Here is a 15,810-nt window from a genome sequence, read left to right as displayed (position 1 = left end):
AACGCCCCCCCTGGAAGACACTATGGGGTTTAACCAACTGCTCCATAGGGCTGCACACTACCACGGAGTTGATCTCCATACAGACCCCGTGGAGGAGGACTTCCTCCTAGATACTTTTGATACTACACACAGTGCCACTTCCATTCTGCCCATGCTTAAAGGGGTTATCAAACACGCGCCAGAGGTCTTTAAAGACCCGGTCAGAGCCAGGGTCATCAACCCTCGCATCGAAAAGAAGTATAAGGCTGCCCCTACAGACCCCACCTACATCAGAGGGTCCGCACCACTAGACTCCATATTAATCTCCACTGCAAGGAAACGTGCAAACTCCCAGGCATCAGGCGAGGCACCACCACCTGATAAAGAGTCCAAACTTCTAGATGCCTCTGGCAAGCGAACTGCATCCCAGGCTGCCAACATATGGCGCATTGTAAACACCCAAGCACTTTTAGCACGATATGACAGGGCACATTATGATGAGCTAGAAGCCATAATGCAGCACCTCCCTGACAAATACAAGAATAGAGCCAATGAGCTAATCCAGGAGGGTAAAACCATCACCAACACCTCCATACACTGCGCCCTTGATATTGCTGACACCGCCTCTAGGGCAATTAATACCAGCATCCTCCTCCGTAGGCATGCCTGGCTACAGATTTCGGGTTTTAAACCCGAGGTGCAGGCTTCCATCCTCAACCACCCTTTTGACCAAGAACATCTCTTTGGCCCAAACGTTGACGTTGCCCTTGAGAAAATGAAGGACAACGATACAGCAAAGTCTATGGGAGCCCTACAGTCACACCTTCCTAGGCGCTCCTTTCGCCGTTCTTCCTTTCCAAGCACCTCCAGAGGCTACTCCTCCGACAGCGCCTCTACTTCCTATAAAGCCCCTAACAATCCACCTTCACTAGGGGTTACCAGAGAGGTGGCTACAGGGGTAACAACAATAAAGGCAGAGGCAAAACTAATACCTCCCGCTCTGCCTCCACCCCTACACAATGACTTCCTTCCACTCCCCCCAGACCATCCCACGCCAGTCGGGGGCAGACTCCACAATTTCCTTCATGTCTGGGCTACTATCAAATGGGTAACACAAATAATTTGGTCAGGCTACTGCCTCAAATTAAAATATATCCCCCAAACATTCCACCCAAACAACATCCAATGTCACAAGAACATTGTCACTTCTAAAGCAGGAGGCAATCTCCCTCCTACAAAAGAGTTTGATAGCTAGTTCCTGCCCACCAACAAAATATGGGAGTTTACTCCCTATATTTCTCATCCCAAAAAGGGATGACACTCCAAGGCCCATCCTGGACCTCAGACCCCTAAATCACTATATACACTCGGACCATTTCCACATGGTCACACTCCAGCAGGTACTTCCCCTGCTCTCCCAAAACGACTTCCTTGCCACCCTAGACCTCAAGGACGCCTATTTACACATTCCCGTTCACAAAGCTCACAGAAAGTTTCTCAGGTTTGTAGTGGACGGTCAACACTACCAATTCAAAGTGCTTCCTTTCGGAGTCACCACAGCACCGCGAGTGTTTACCAAGTGACTAGCGGTCGTGGCAGCACACCTGCGAAGACAACACATCCACGTCTTCCCATACCTAGACGACTGGCTAATAAAGCCAGCTCATTCAACCAGTGTGTACAACACACTCACGTCACTATCCAGCTACTTCACTAACTGGGCTTTACAGTAAACCACACGAAGTCCCATCTGCAACCGTCCCACGTAAAACAATACCTAGGTGCCACTATAGACACCTCAAAAGCGCTATCCTACCCCAGTCCTGCCAGGATAGCCAGCATTCAGGCTCTACGCCCCAAATTTCAGGCGGAACACTCTCTTCCAGCTCGAGTGTTCATGCAACTCATAGGAATGATGGCCTCTTGCATATTCATAGCACCTCAAGCAAGACTCCAGATGCGTCCTCTCCAAGAGTGCTTATCGCGCCAATGGAACCAGGTCCAGGGTCAATTGACAGATCTGGTGTTGGTAGACGGTCGTGCCCATTGCTTTCTGTAGTGGTGGACCACCAAAAACCTTTCCAAAGGGTGACCGTTCCTGGAGCCTGTTCCTCAGATAGTACTGGCAGCGGACGCATCGCTCTCCGGCTGGGGAGCTCACCTACTACATCACACCATGCAGGGCAGGTGGACATCTCAACAAAAGTTACTCCACAACAACTATCTGGAGTTACTAGCCATATTCTTAGCACTAAAGGCATTTCAAACACAGATATCAGGCAAGGCCGTCCTAGTCCGCATGGACAACATGACAGCCATGTACTATATACAGAAACAAGGAGGCACACACTCTCCGCAGCTCTCTCAGCTAGCACAGAGCATATGGAGATGGGCCATACCCCAAAAAATCTTTCTCCTAGCCCAACATGTCCCAGGAGTCCAAAACACTATGGCCGATCTGCTAAGCAGACAAACACAACAGATCCACGAGTGGGAACTCCATCCACAAGTTCTTCACCCGTACTTCCAAATGTGGGGGCATCCACAAATAGACCTCTTCGCCACCCACAAACTGCAAATGCCCAAGCTTCACCGCCAGGTATCCACACCCATTGTCCAAAGGCAATGCGATATGGATGAACTGGTCAGGCAAATTTGCGTACACTTTTCCGCCTCTCCCACTCATTCCGTTAGTGGTGCGTAAACTACAACACTCCCTTACTCTCCTCCTAGTAGCTCCAACTTGGGCCAGACAACCGTGGTACACCACACTGCTGGAACTATCTGTAGTACCGCACCAAAAGTTACACCTCTCTCCACGCCTCTTAACCCAGAACCATGGAAAGATCAGGCACCCCGACCCAGCTCAGCTCAACCTTGCGATCTGGCTCCTGAAATCCTAGAATTCGGTTATCTAAATCTTCCCCCAGACTGTATGAACGTCATTAGAGAAGCTAGACGACCTACCACTAGAGCTTGCTACGCAGCCAAGTGGAAACGTTTTGTGGTTTGTCACAGCAATAACTTCAATCCCCTAGATGTGTCCATTCAACACATCATAGGCTATTTATTACACCTACAAAGATGCAATCTAGCCTACACGTCTATTAGACTGCACCTTGCAGCCATAGCAGCTTATCTACAAAACAGGCTGCATCTGTCACTCTTCAGAGTACCTGCCATAAAAGCCTTCATGGAAGGCATCAAACGAATAATTCCCCCCAGAGTGCCACCCTCACCTGTGTGGAAGCTAAACATCGTTCTCACAAGACTAATGGGGCCTCCCTTTGAACCTCTGCACAAATGTGAACTTCAATTCCTAACATGGAAAACTACTTTTCTTGTAGACATCACTTCCCTCAGAGTCAGTGAGATACAAGCACTCACCATTCAAGAACCCTTTCTGCAAATGCACCATAACAAAGTGGTTCTCCCCACTAATCCAAAATTCCTCCCTAAAGTCATTTCTCCCTTTCACCTAAACCAATCTGTAGAACTGCCTGTATTTTTCTCTCAGCCACAGACCATTGCAGAAAGAGCTCTCCACACATTAGATGCCTTACTCTACTACATCGAAAGAACTCAACCCTTTCGTAAGACCAAACAACTGTTCGTGTCTTTCTCACCACCACACAAAGGCAACCCCATCTCCAAGGCTGGGATAGCTAGGTGGATTGTTAAATGCATACAGATTTGCTACCACAAAGCAAAACGAACACTAACTGTTCCCCCCCCAAAGCCCACTCTACACGTAAGATAGGGGCTTCCATGGCATTTTAGGGAACATTCCCGTAGATATCTGCAAAGCAGCTACATGGTCTACACTGCACACTTTCACTAAACACTATTGTGTAGATGTGCAAACTAAGCAACAAGCTAGTGTGGGCCAGGCTGTAATCAAAACATTGTTTCAAACCACTGCAACAGATACTGGTGGTCGCTGCTAGGAGCGAGTACTGCTATATAATCTATGCACAGTGTGTAATCTGCAGCTCAGAGGCCTCCACGGCAAATGCTACTTACCAGTATGCATCTGTTCTTGGCATGTAGAGCTGCAGATCTACACACGCCCACCCGCCTCCCCGGCTACCTTTATCTGTTCCAGTATTATCTTACTTAGATACAACACTCATGGGCGTCTTCACTACTTACTACTACGCTCCATCATTTCCCTGCTGGCGAAAAACAATCTGAGGATGGAGCCGAAGCCCGTGCGCAGTATGATCCAAAGGAGGAGTCGCATACCTTGTGACTTCCAAAGACTTTCCAAGAAGAAAGACAACTGCAAACATCCGGGCCCAACACCAGATGGCGATCTATGCACAGTGTGTAGATCTGCAGCTCTACATGCCAAGAACAGATGCATACTGGTAAGTAGCACTTGCCTTATTTAGTATCCCGATTAGCTTACCATGGCCCTGGGTGATTGACTTAGAAAAGCATAGAATTAACAGTGAAACAAGCAAACAACTCGGTCATAAAATCGCAGTATTCTGAAAAGATATCAGTATCTTTGTTGTGAAGGTTTGTGGACATTTAATTCCTCGTCTTTAGTGGAATGTTTTAACCTTTCATGCCATAAAGGTGCCTTTAGTGCAGCATCGGACAGTAGTGAGCATCTGCTCCTCCAATAACATCATGATATTTTGATTCCACTTACTCGAACGCTTCTCAGCAATATTAGGCTTGCTTTCTGAAACACTCAAAAAGTGAGCTAGGCTTGGTTATTCAGTACATTTTCATTGTTTGCCATGCTCTTTCAGGAGGATCATTTAAAGGTAGCACTTGGCCCCATACATGTCACAAAACCACTTTGGGATATTGCCTAAACCTCAGAATCCTAGACGTAGGGCTGAGTGTTGAGCAACAGTACCAAACCTCATTCTGTGCTAGACAGATGAGTTATAATATTGTGTAGAATTTTTTCCCCATTAATGTCCTCCACAGAAGAATGTCTTTTTGTAACTTCCACTTATGATTTTTTTCATTTTTTTTCTTTTTTTTTTGTTGGTACACCACCCAGACCACAGCAATTCTATAGAGGGTTTAAATATGAAGGAATGGCAGGACGGGCTCAGGGCACTACTACCGAACATTAACATCAACTTTGGTGGACAGCCTAATGCGCCCTCCCCCTCCAACACCAACCACAGTGCACCTACGTCCAACACTACAATCATCAACAGCCTGAATTGGGACAACCCCCGCAGCTGGATGGATCCCGCCATCATCACAGGTAACCATTTTTCCGTCTGCACTGGCCCTCTGTTGGCAGCACGTCCCTAGCTCTGTCTTTTCCTGCTCAGCGGATCTTTTGCTTCCTAGGCTCCAGTGGTCAGCTACGATAATGCAGTGCTTGAATGTGGATGTTTTAGTTTTTAGGTGGCTTTTGTTACTGATGGTTGGTTTTTTTGAAATGGGCAATATTGGGAGCTTGACTGTCGTGCGTTGGTGTTTCCTGTGCCTGCTCTGGTCTTTTAAAGCCCTGTTTTTTTTTATCTTGTATGTCACCTTCCAGCGTCAACCTATCCATAAAGGCATCGCCTGCAATTATTGGTTCTAAAGAAACCACAGGAAAGACTGTAAAACCACCCATCAGTCATGAGTCATTAAATTGGGCATTTCACAAAGATTGTTTATCAGCTGCCCAGGCAGACCTCCACTTGCTTCCAGTAGAAGCTAGAACCCAGTTTTTGTGCACCAATGCCACTTTAGGCACTCATCTGGCAAACTACTCCATATACATGCTCTTTTTGGGGCTGAGAGTCTAGGTCATCTTTGTGCTTCATTGTGCACCAAACTATGGAACTCCCTCTTTCTACTTGTGGTTAAGAGGCCTTTACCATGTAGATATATGCAAATCTAGTGTACACCAACTACAATTTACTGGTATTTTTTTCTGGTAACTTTTACTGTTTTCTGGTAAATTTCACAGGTTATTTTTCTGGCAAACTACTCTGAAACTGACACTGCACCTGAAGGTTTTAAAGTAGAGCAGTGCTTAATTTGTAAAATAATGAGTGCTGGTAGCTCTGCTCAGAAGCAACGGTTGGTGAAATTAAAATTTTAGAGCATTACATACCAGGTCTCCAAAGTCTTAAACCATCTCATGCCTATTTAATCCACCACCAGATACTCCCTGCCCCTCTATCTCACTCTTGCAGGTTCCTGCTTTCTCCCTTTGTGACGGTTTTTCCGTTTCCCCTTCCTTGTCTTTCCGATTTATGTGTTTTTCCCTCTCTTGCTCTGGATAAATATATGATGAGGGGAAAATAAGTTGCAATCTCCAAAAATAAGTGTTGGTAGCTCCCACCGGTTCAAATTAAGCACTGATGTAGAGTGCACAAAGGGTGTCTGCATCAGTCACCAACTCCACGACAACACAAACTTTACCATGATCACCTACACCCTCACATTTCTCAAAAGTACTAAAACCATTGAATTGAAAGATTGCCGGCTTGAAAATCTGTCCAGTTTTCACTGTTTTCCTTCCTTCTCTCGAACCACCACGCACATTCTCAGAAGCCACACTTACTTACACAATGCTGTTGTCATTGAACTGCCTCTTTGTGGCATAGTAAACACAGTTAGTTTTTTAACTCTTCATGTCGCTTGGCTATTATTTCCTGTATTTAATACCATTTCCTTTAAAAATATTTTCGGACATTACTTACAAGCTTAATACACATAATCAAAGAAGGTGAATCAAGGCATATGACGGAGTGTTCTAGAAAATATATAGAGGACTTCATTTAAGACCCTCATCCACATGTTAAATTAACGCTGTATGTTTTGCCCCTCTGGGGTTGATTTCGTGGGTAGCATCCTCTTTGGATCTTCACTTAAGTTTCCCGTTCTCCAAGTGAAGGACAGTCCTCCTTCCTGGAGGTCAGCTGTCTGCCTGAAGGCAGTGGTCAAGTAGGAGGTGAATTTAAATTTCTCTCCAATCCCAGAGGAAAACTTGTTTTAATTTTGACAACAAAATAAAATGGGATAGAGAGAAGGTTAAAGGCAAGAAGTGATGTTGTTAGGAAGAAATACTTATCCCATACATCTGAGGTGTGAAGTCTGGTCGACATGTTTCAACCGTGAAAAGCTCTGGTGGATCTGTGGCTTTCGTCAGGAACAGGTGAAATGGTTGCCATCAGATTTTGAAGGAACCTTTGTAAGTGGCTTACCCTTTACATTTATCTTTGTGCACGGAATTGCTCATAAGTGGACATGTCAAATGTAAGCCTGAAAATGGCCTGAAAAAGATAAAACACGAAGTCACAGGAGCGGTTGCCTTTGTGCACGAAATAGCAAATCCCAAAATAAAGAAAATTGAGTGGTGTGCTCATCTCAAAACAACCCAGTGACATGATGCCAGAATGAACCTTTAATAAAGTGCAGATGTTACTACTTAATCCTTGTGTATTAACAAAAAAAGTACAATACGAGGCAAATTTTGTCTTCTTAATCCTTGTGTCTTAAAGATAGTAATGATACGAGGAATTGTGGCTAACATAATCACACTGTGGAACCGTGTTTTTTAAAGTAAAAAATACTGCATTGAAAAACGTGAGAAGAGAAAATATCCAAGATTACTAAAAAAAATAATAATACCTTATTAAAAGAGGATATGTTCTCATGGAGTTGGAGAGGACCTACGGGTCAGTTCACATCTGAATTGTAAAAAAAAAAAAAAGATAGGCATTGTTTCATTACCAAGGTAAAACAAGAGCTGGATAATCAGGGAATAACAAGGTGCTTATATTAAGGCAGGTGGGCATGGCACTTAGCAAGGAAATACAAGGTACTTGTCTTAAAGCTATTGGGCATGGCACTTGGAAGTCAGCCATTTACACGAGTGTCCTGGTGTCTCCTGTCCAGGATCGGTAGTGAGAACAGAAAAGCGGGCTCTCTATCTCGGAGACTGAATAATCAAGAACGAATTGAGTTCAGCTGCAAGAAATGCAGGCTGCCTTCACAGCATAGAAAAGAGGTTAAATGTTTTAAACGACGCATATAGTGCGTACACCGCGGGCACTCATGTGCGAGGCAAGAGGCCTTAAATATCAAAAAAAGGTACTAATGTGCAGAACGACTCCGATGGTGCGGTGATGGTAAAGATTCAAATGGATTGAAAGTGAAAAAAAGCTCTAACCTGTCCAAAAAAAAAAAAACAGGTTGAGAAAGGAGGTTAGAAAAATAAAAGGACAAATGTATAAACAGAGTTTTGATGTATTAATGGAAGATATTGTCCTTCAAAAACTGAGAAGTGGTATGTGCAAGAAAGATGTGAAAAAATATGTATCATGATATCAATGATTTGATAGTTTTCATATTATGGCAAAAGAAATTCAGGTTAAAGGTAAAAAAAAAAAAGTTCTCCTGTGACCTGTTTTTTGGCATAGTGCATAAAATTTAAGGCACTGATTGCAAAGGGTAGTCTTTATTATTGTGTGTAAAAGTACCTATTTTGCGCAAAGGCCAGTATAGGGAATAATAAATTGAATGGTTAGATGGTCCACTGAGTGGTATGCTTAGACATGTCATAGGTCTGTCAAAGTTAGGAAAGGATGGCAGTGATAGGACGAGATTACTGTAAAACGATCTCATGGTATTCAGTTGAAAGTTATGTGAAAGGTGACCGAAGTCATAGGTACAGTCAATTTTTGTTCTTATTGTCAAGATCTATTTAGAGGTGTATTCTAAGTTTTGCTAAAGTGCAGAAGAAGTTACAGTAATGAAGAGCGGTTCTTCGGACATAATGTATTTAATTGATAACTGAAAGCCATGGCATGTTTTTGTTAAGTCCTTCGTCGAAGGTTCTTAGGCAGTACACCCATCGTTCTTCTATTTGAAAAAGCATGCGTTTTGCGTCCTGTTTGTCATCCAATGTCTCCAAGACAGTCCTTTGAAGATCATTTTCTGTGGGGTTGGCAGATAGGCAGCTGTTGCTCATCCTCGTTATCCTTCGACATCTAATGTTGCTCCTGTGTTTACCTGTCTGTATTTTTGTTTCTGCATGTCATGCCAATGTATTTGAGGTGGCATGGACACGTGATCATATATATTGTGTGTGGAGTTTCAGTTTGTATATCTCCTCAGAGTCCAATGTAAGTGACATTTCAAAGTACTCATTTTTTACCTTAAACACAGTTCCACAGTGTGATTATGTACCTACAATTTCTTGTATCATTACTATCTTTTTTAAGATACAAGGATTAAGTGGACAAAATTTGCCTCGTATTATAATTTTTCTTTGTTAATACACGAGGATTTAGAAGTAATATCTGCACTTTAGTAAAGGTACTTTCTAGCATCATGTCACTAGGTTGTGTTAAGATGAGCTCACCACTAAGGATTTTCTTTATTTGGGGATTTATTTCATGCGCAAATGCATTCCCTCCTGTGACTTTTTGTGCTCTCGTGTTTGTGTTTAATCTTTTTCAGGCCTCTTTCAGGCTTGCACTTTCAACATGTCCACCTATAAGCAATTCCGTCGACAAAGATGGATGTAAGGGTAATCCACTTACATAGCCTTCAGATTTTGAAGGAACCTATCATTTTACCCGGTCCTGACTAAAGCCACAAACCCACCAGCGCTTTTCACGACTGAAACGTCAACCAGACCTCCCACCTCAGATGTATGGGTTAAGTAATTCTTTCTAACATCACTTCTTGCTTTCAACCTTATGTCTTTCCCATTTTGTTTTGTTGTAAAAATTAAAACTAGTTTTCCTCTGCGATTGGAGATAATTTTAAATTCATCTCACACTTCACCAGACAGCCGACCTCCAGGAAGGAGGGCGTTCTTTCACTTGGAGAACAGGACTCTCAATTGAAGACCTGAAAATAATGCTACCCAAGAGGTCAGCCTTAGCAGGGCAAAACATTTGACGTTGAACACGTGGATTATGGTCTTGAATGAAGTTGACTACATACTTTCTTGCACACACTTGTTTTATGCCTTTGTTCACTTTCTTTGATTGTGAATTAAGTTGGGAGGAAAAGTTAAACTATTGCTCTTACCTCTGTCTCCCCCTTTGATTTTTTGTATTACTCCAACGCTGCCTCCATTCTAGTATTGACTGTTAGTCCCATGACTGAAAAAATAAGTATCTTGTATTGTATGAATGCCTTTTTTATGAAACTTAATATTTGCCACACCCTCCGTATCTGTTTTCAAACGGTGTGCACATCTCATATTCTTAACTCATTCCTCATTGGACCTTTACCTTAAACCATGCCTCTTTATTGTAGGCTTAGGAGAAAGTTGCCTCCAATCTTTTCTTCAGGTGAAGTTGGTTTCAGAGCTCGACATTATATTCCAGATGAGGCCTTTATAGTGATTCAAACAGTGGTGACACAACCCTCTCAATTCTGCTGGGTATACCTCTCACTGCATCAGTCCGAGCTAATACCTCTCCCTAGGGTTACTGCATTTTTAAGTCCCACCACAAATTTTCTGGTGTCATGCCAAGATCTGATCTGTGTCGGATAACTGCGACCACCGCATCTCTTCCCATTCGACTTTGCCCGTCTGGCTTTTTGTGCTCTGATTCTGTGATTGTACCTGTCTGCATTTACGCTGTGCTCCTATTTCCTAGATCATCCATTATTATTTTCTAAAACAAGGCTCTTTATTTTTACCCCAACTATAGTCCTGTTTGTATCAGCTGCAAAGGTGTATTTTCCTTCCATTTCTATTGAAGCCTCTCTTAGGCGGGCCCCAAAGAGCACCATCTTTGTGGCACCGCAGTAGTTCTCGATTTTCTTTCCACTTGATTGCCATTCCTCAAAACTTGGAGCTGCAAATGTTATGGCTAGTTCCTCTCAGTCCACTCGCCTACTAATCTCATCTCATGATTATTAAACTCCTTTACCAGTCTTACATGTACAATGAGATATTTTTGACTGTTTTCCTTCGTACTCTTTCGATTACACGTTTCAATATATAAACATAATAGAGCAGTGTGATTCAGTAGCCACATTTAGCATTACATAAAATGAACTGCAACAATGTGTTCCAACCACTAACCCTCCTGCATGCTAACATTAAGGTGCAAGGGAGAAAAATAATTCGACAATGAATAAACAGGGTACATTGTAATGATGCATATATATATCAACCTATGTTCTCAATAATGTATCAGCAGTACAGTGTATACATAAAAGAGTCACTGGGAGTCTATGGAGGGTGATTGTAATTTCTGATGATAGCCTTAAGCTCTCCAGTTGATAAATCCCACACTTGTGGGTTAAAATGTTTCCTCAGACCGGCTCGTTCCTCCCTATGGATGTAGAATGGTATCGATGCTCTTCTGCTGTATTGGGTGCATTGCATCTGTCCCGCTACCTTCTTCGGTGTCCCTCATTCTGCATTATCCTTTGAGCCCCAGATTCTTGGAATTTTATCGCATCTGTACAATTTGTAGGTTGCTTGCTTTGCTCCTAACTCATTATCGTCTTTCACCTTATTTTCAAGATATTGTTCTTTGTGCAACTGTTGCTGTATTCTCTGGACTTTGAAATGGTGCCGTTTACTCTTCAGGTTTCTGCCATTTTTGTTTTGGTGCATCAGCATCATTATACCTTTAGACGATTTTTCGTCTTTTTTTTTTTTACTCATGGGATAGTCCAAGATTTTCAAAAGCATCCTTTGTCTTTTTTCCTTTTCCATTTTGTTCTATCTGCATTCTCACTAGAGACCTTTATAAAGAACCAACCATCTTTACAAAGTTGAAATCGCGAAAGTCTGAAGCCTTGCGGTTTGTCTCGACTCCACCAGTTCTTAGCTGGAAATACTTTGTGCCATGGTTGCTAGACCACTAGGCATTGCCGACACCTGCAATATTGCCCCTTTGCTTCTAGTAACTCCTAAATGCAGTACCTACCCACTGGTTAATAATTGGAGTTGCTTTGCCTGTATAGTTATCCATCTCCCACCTCTGCGAAGTGACCCTAAACTTTAATGCAAATTGTGAAAGAGTCAGTATTTAGCACAGAGAACTTCGGCGTTCATTAAAGAACATCTGCCATTCTTGCCACTTTACCTTTTGCGAGACTAACATGTTGGCAGTGTAGCTTGTCCAAAATAGTACATATAGAGGAGAAGAAGGTCTCAGCCCTGAGACCTATTCATCAACTATCCTGTCTCCCAATAACAATTATGTATCTCTGATCATCATTAAGGTGCTTCTGATTCCCACCCAGCAAACACAGAACCAGATTTAAATGGAAAAGTGATGCTCGCTATCTTTTAAGTGACCAGGTGCACTCTTTAGTGGGACCTTCATGGTAGCTCTCTACCATCTTTTCACATTTTGAAACCTCCCCAAATCGCACGGGGGAGGGGGAGGGGGCTTTGCTTTTGACTTATTTTGACATTTAAATGGTTTGTTGTTTGGCACTTAGGGATGCAGGCCTGGGGCAACGTGAATGCAAGTGTCTAATGGTTCCTCAGTACAGCTGTGGCTGGTAGTTCTCAGAGTTTCAAGATGCTCTTTTACTGGATTATTAGTGCTTGTGCGGGAGACTGTGCTACTCACAAAGGCATGGCAGAGGCAACATTCACACAGAGTATATCCCCTTTAGAAAATTGCAACTCTTAAACCATATGTTTTGTGCAGGTGGACTTGTGTGTTTTGAAGTGGACGGAGCTAGACTCTATGCAGCCAAGGAGGCAGCTCAGGTGGAATCTTTCTCCAAACAACCAGGCAGCTCCACTGCACTCTCTTCCACCCAGTCAGCACAAGCATGCGGATTGCTACACTGAGGGCATCATTTTCCTATACATTTTTGCACCGCTATGCTCGAAATAATGCAAACAACTGGGTTTCCTAATGTTGCACTTGACAATCTTCTTCGAGACGGCCAGACTTTGCTGCTCCTCCATTGCATTCCAGTATTGATATTGAGCAAGCAGGAGGAATTGAGACATTTAATCACAAAGGTGCCCAATCCCACACCAGTAAAGTTTCACTCTGCATTCAGCTGCTCCAATCGCAGACAAGTGCATGCTGTCATTCAATTCGAGCTGTAACTAGAGTAATTTAATTTAAAGAGCATAACAGATCATACATTTCCACCCACTAGTTGCCAAACAAAACATTTGACATCCGAACCCAACTGCAGCTTTCCTATGTGGGAAGAGTATTATGTGATGCCTTTAGTCTCTGCACTGGCTGACCATACTATTGAATTTTGAGAACTATGGCAAGTTCACTTTGCCTGGTGAAAGGTATTCAGAGATGCTTTTTCTTGTGTAATGGTTTGAGGCAATGTATGGTGAGTGGCTCCTTCAGTGTCTTCCTAAATTAAAAAAATAAATGAACTAAGAAGAGTGGGGAAAGCAGTACATGAGCTGTGGGTTGTGGTTGACACCGAGTGCATGTGACTATCTACGGTGTGAAGGGAAAAGCAGCATACATGCCATATATAGGGAGAGGGGAAGAAAACACATGCTGTCCATGCTGTGCTTATAGAAAAAAGTAGCTTCCTGAATATAAGCAGTGAAGGTATAAATCTATGCTCCAGAGAAGGGAAAACAGAAGAGGAAGGAAAGCTATTGAATAAGAAGTAAGCAACAGAGATAGACAAGCAAGCCACCTAATGATCAGCAATGGGCTGGCCCAATGCTCACTGTAAGAATTATTCCCGTCTGAAGTAAGTGTTTCTACAACAGACAGACAAGACCTAAAAAGCAGGAAGGTTCATGAAACTGTAGCCTGCGCAGCTTAGGGCTTTTAGCCACTAAGTCTAACCAAGGTCCACTCATTCTCCTCTAAGCATGTATCAGTAGTTGCATTTCTGATATGTCCTAAAGAGCTGTAATTTCACTGTCCTGTCTATGGGCTAGCGTTCATGGCTGACAAGATGATCTGATGGAGACATCTAGCTGCAGATTCCTTAACTTGGAATATCCCCAGGCGTCAGACTAGATCCGGAAAACTCTTTTGCAGCAGCACCTCTTCGCACCGGGGGACGGTGCCACATGACCCCACCTGACGTCGTCCACGTACGTGATGTCAGCGAGGGCATACAAGTCCCGCCCGGCGCTCTAACGTCAGTTTCCTTCTTTTCAGCATGCAACGCGGATCTGGAGTGTGCAGTTCCTCTGGCATGTTTTCAGGCCTGCGGTTCCTCTGGCCAGTTTTCAGGCCCCTTTTTCGATCGAGAACAGTGTGCGATGCCCTCTGGCTTTAAATCCTGTACTTCCTGTTTGCGGCAAATGTCCTCGGCAGACCCGCATCTTATTTGTATGTGGTGTCTGGGTGAGCACCACGACTCCATGGACTGCGAAGCCTGCCAACACCTTAAGCCGAAGTCCCGGCGGGAGTGCCGGATGAAGCTTCTTTCAGCACGTCTGTCACGGTCGGAGTCGTCTTGTCCCACGACCTCCAACACATTTTCGCCGTCGATCGCCCTCTGGGGCCCGAGGCCGTCGTTCACCACTTCATGGTAAGTTTCGGCGCAGGTCGCCGAGGTCCTCTACCTTCCTTCCCTCTGTTGTCAGGGGCACTAGTTTCTGAAATATTCCGGACGTGCGCTCCCGTCAGTCGCCCCTCTCCCCGCCCCCCCTCTACCCGCCCTCTCCGGGTGCAGGGGCCTGCGGGGGTGGAGGCTTATGCCACGGCTTTGCAGACCTCCCTTGGGTCCTGTCCCATCCCTGGGGCGTCCTCTGGGCCTACGCTACCTGTGGGGTCCACGACTGACTCGCCGGTGGGTTCGCCCCCGGCGTCAAATGAGCCTTTGCCCTCCAGTGATGTCGGAGATGTGGTATCGTAAGGGCGCGGCCCGACTGGGTCCCTCTCTACGATCCATATGGCGTAGTCTGGGTGCGGCCCGGCTGGGTCCCCCTCTACTGCCCATTGCACCCCTGCCGCACCGCATAGTCCCGTGAGGCTCCCTGTGGCGTTGCAGGTGGTTGCTGTTGCTCAAAGCCTCACTTTGTGCACACCTCGGCCTTCTGGGCTGGCAACCGCCTGTCTGGAGCCCGAGACGGTAGACTCGCCTCCACGGCTCTGCCTCTGCTTCTTTCTCCGGAGTCAGAGCCGCGGCTCCGGTGCGATGCCGGAGGTTCGCTCCTGCTCCTTCTTCAGAAGGTGAACTTGTCGCCTTCCCGGCTCTGCCTCCGCTTCTTCCCTCTGAGTCGGAACCAGTCCGGGTTGAGGCTGAGTCGGCACCGTTGCGGCGCTGGAGCCTTGCATCCCCGGCTCCGGCGCCTTCTCCTTATTCGGAAGGAGAGCTTATCGTGGATTTGGCGCTGGACAAAGCACAGTCAGCGCCTACTCAAGTGGTTTTGGCGCCGCATCGACACCGGGTTGTTGACTCTTCTCCGGAGGCATCCGGAGAGTGTTTAGCTTCGCCCGGTGACGCCGGATGTATTTATGACTGTGCCTTCCTTAGAGTATGTGGATCCGGCAGGGTCCCCACCTCCTCAAGAGCCTCATCAGGAGCCTCATTCGTCCATGGGGCTCCCTTCAGTTGGGCATTGGTCGCACCCTCACTGTCTTGGGAGGGGTAGCTTACAGCCATCACCTACTGATGAACTACTATCCCCTCCTCGGAGGGCTACCAAGGCTGGTGCAGTTTTTCTCAGAGTGGTCTCTTTGGCCACTCGGATTTTGAACATGCAGCCCCTTCGGCGCCCTTGTCTGTGGACCCTTTACTTTGATGTCCTTCACCGTGGGTCAGGAAGTGTGGAGACGCTTATTTCCACATCCCCGTCCTGCCGGCCCACCGGCGTTACCTGCGGTTCACGGTGGGTCAGGAACACTTTCAGTTCACCGTGCTCCCCTTTGGCCTCACCAGTGCCCCTCGGGTGTTCACGAAAGTGATGGC

At 45.2% G+C, this 15,810-nt stretch overlaps 1 protein-coding gene across 5 annotated transcripts in view; it reads left to right on the top strand.

Moving 5' to 3' along the window:
* Positions 1–15,810, top strand: part of CNOT4 (CCR4-NOT transcription complex subunit 4) — a 753,420-nt gene that overhangs the window by 692,017 nt on the left and 45,593 nt on the right. For 3 of the 5 annotated variants that reach the window (XM_085651989.1, XM_085651992.1, XM_085651988.1), the window contains one exon: positions 5,003–5,215. The exons of the other annotated variants lie outside the window; for them this stretch is intronic. In XM_085651989.1, the coding sequence (XP_085508115.1) occupies positions 5,003–5,215 (213 nt within the window). The remainder of the gene's footprint in view (positions 1–5,002; positions 5,216–15,810) is intronic. 5 annotated transcript variants of the gene reach the window in all.

Source organism: Triturus cristatus, chromosome 4_1 (genome assembly GCF_964204655.1).
Source record: "Triturus cristatus chromosome 4_1, aTriCri1.1, whole genome shotgun sequence".
NCBI lineage: Eukaryota > Metazoa > Chordata > Amphibia > Caudata > Salamandridae > Triturus > Triturus cristatus.
This window is presented reverse-complemented; position numbering and strand designations above follow the sequence as displayed.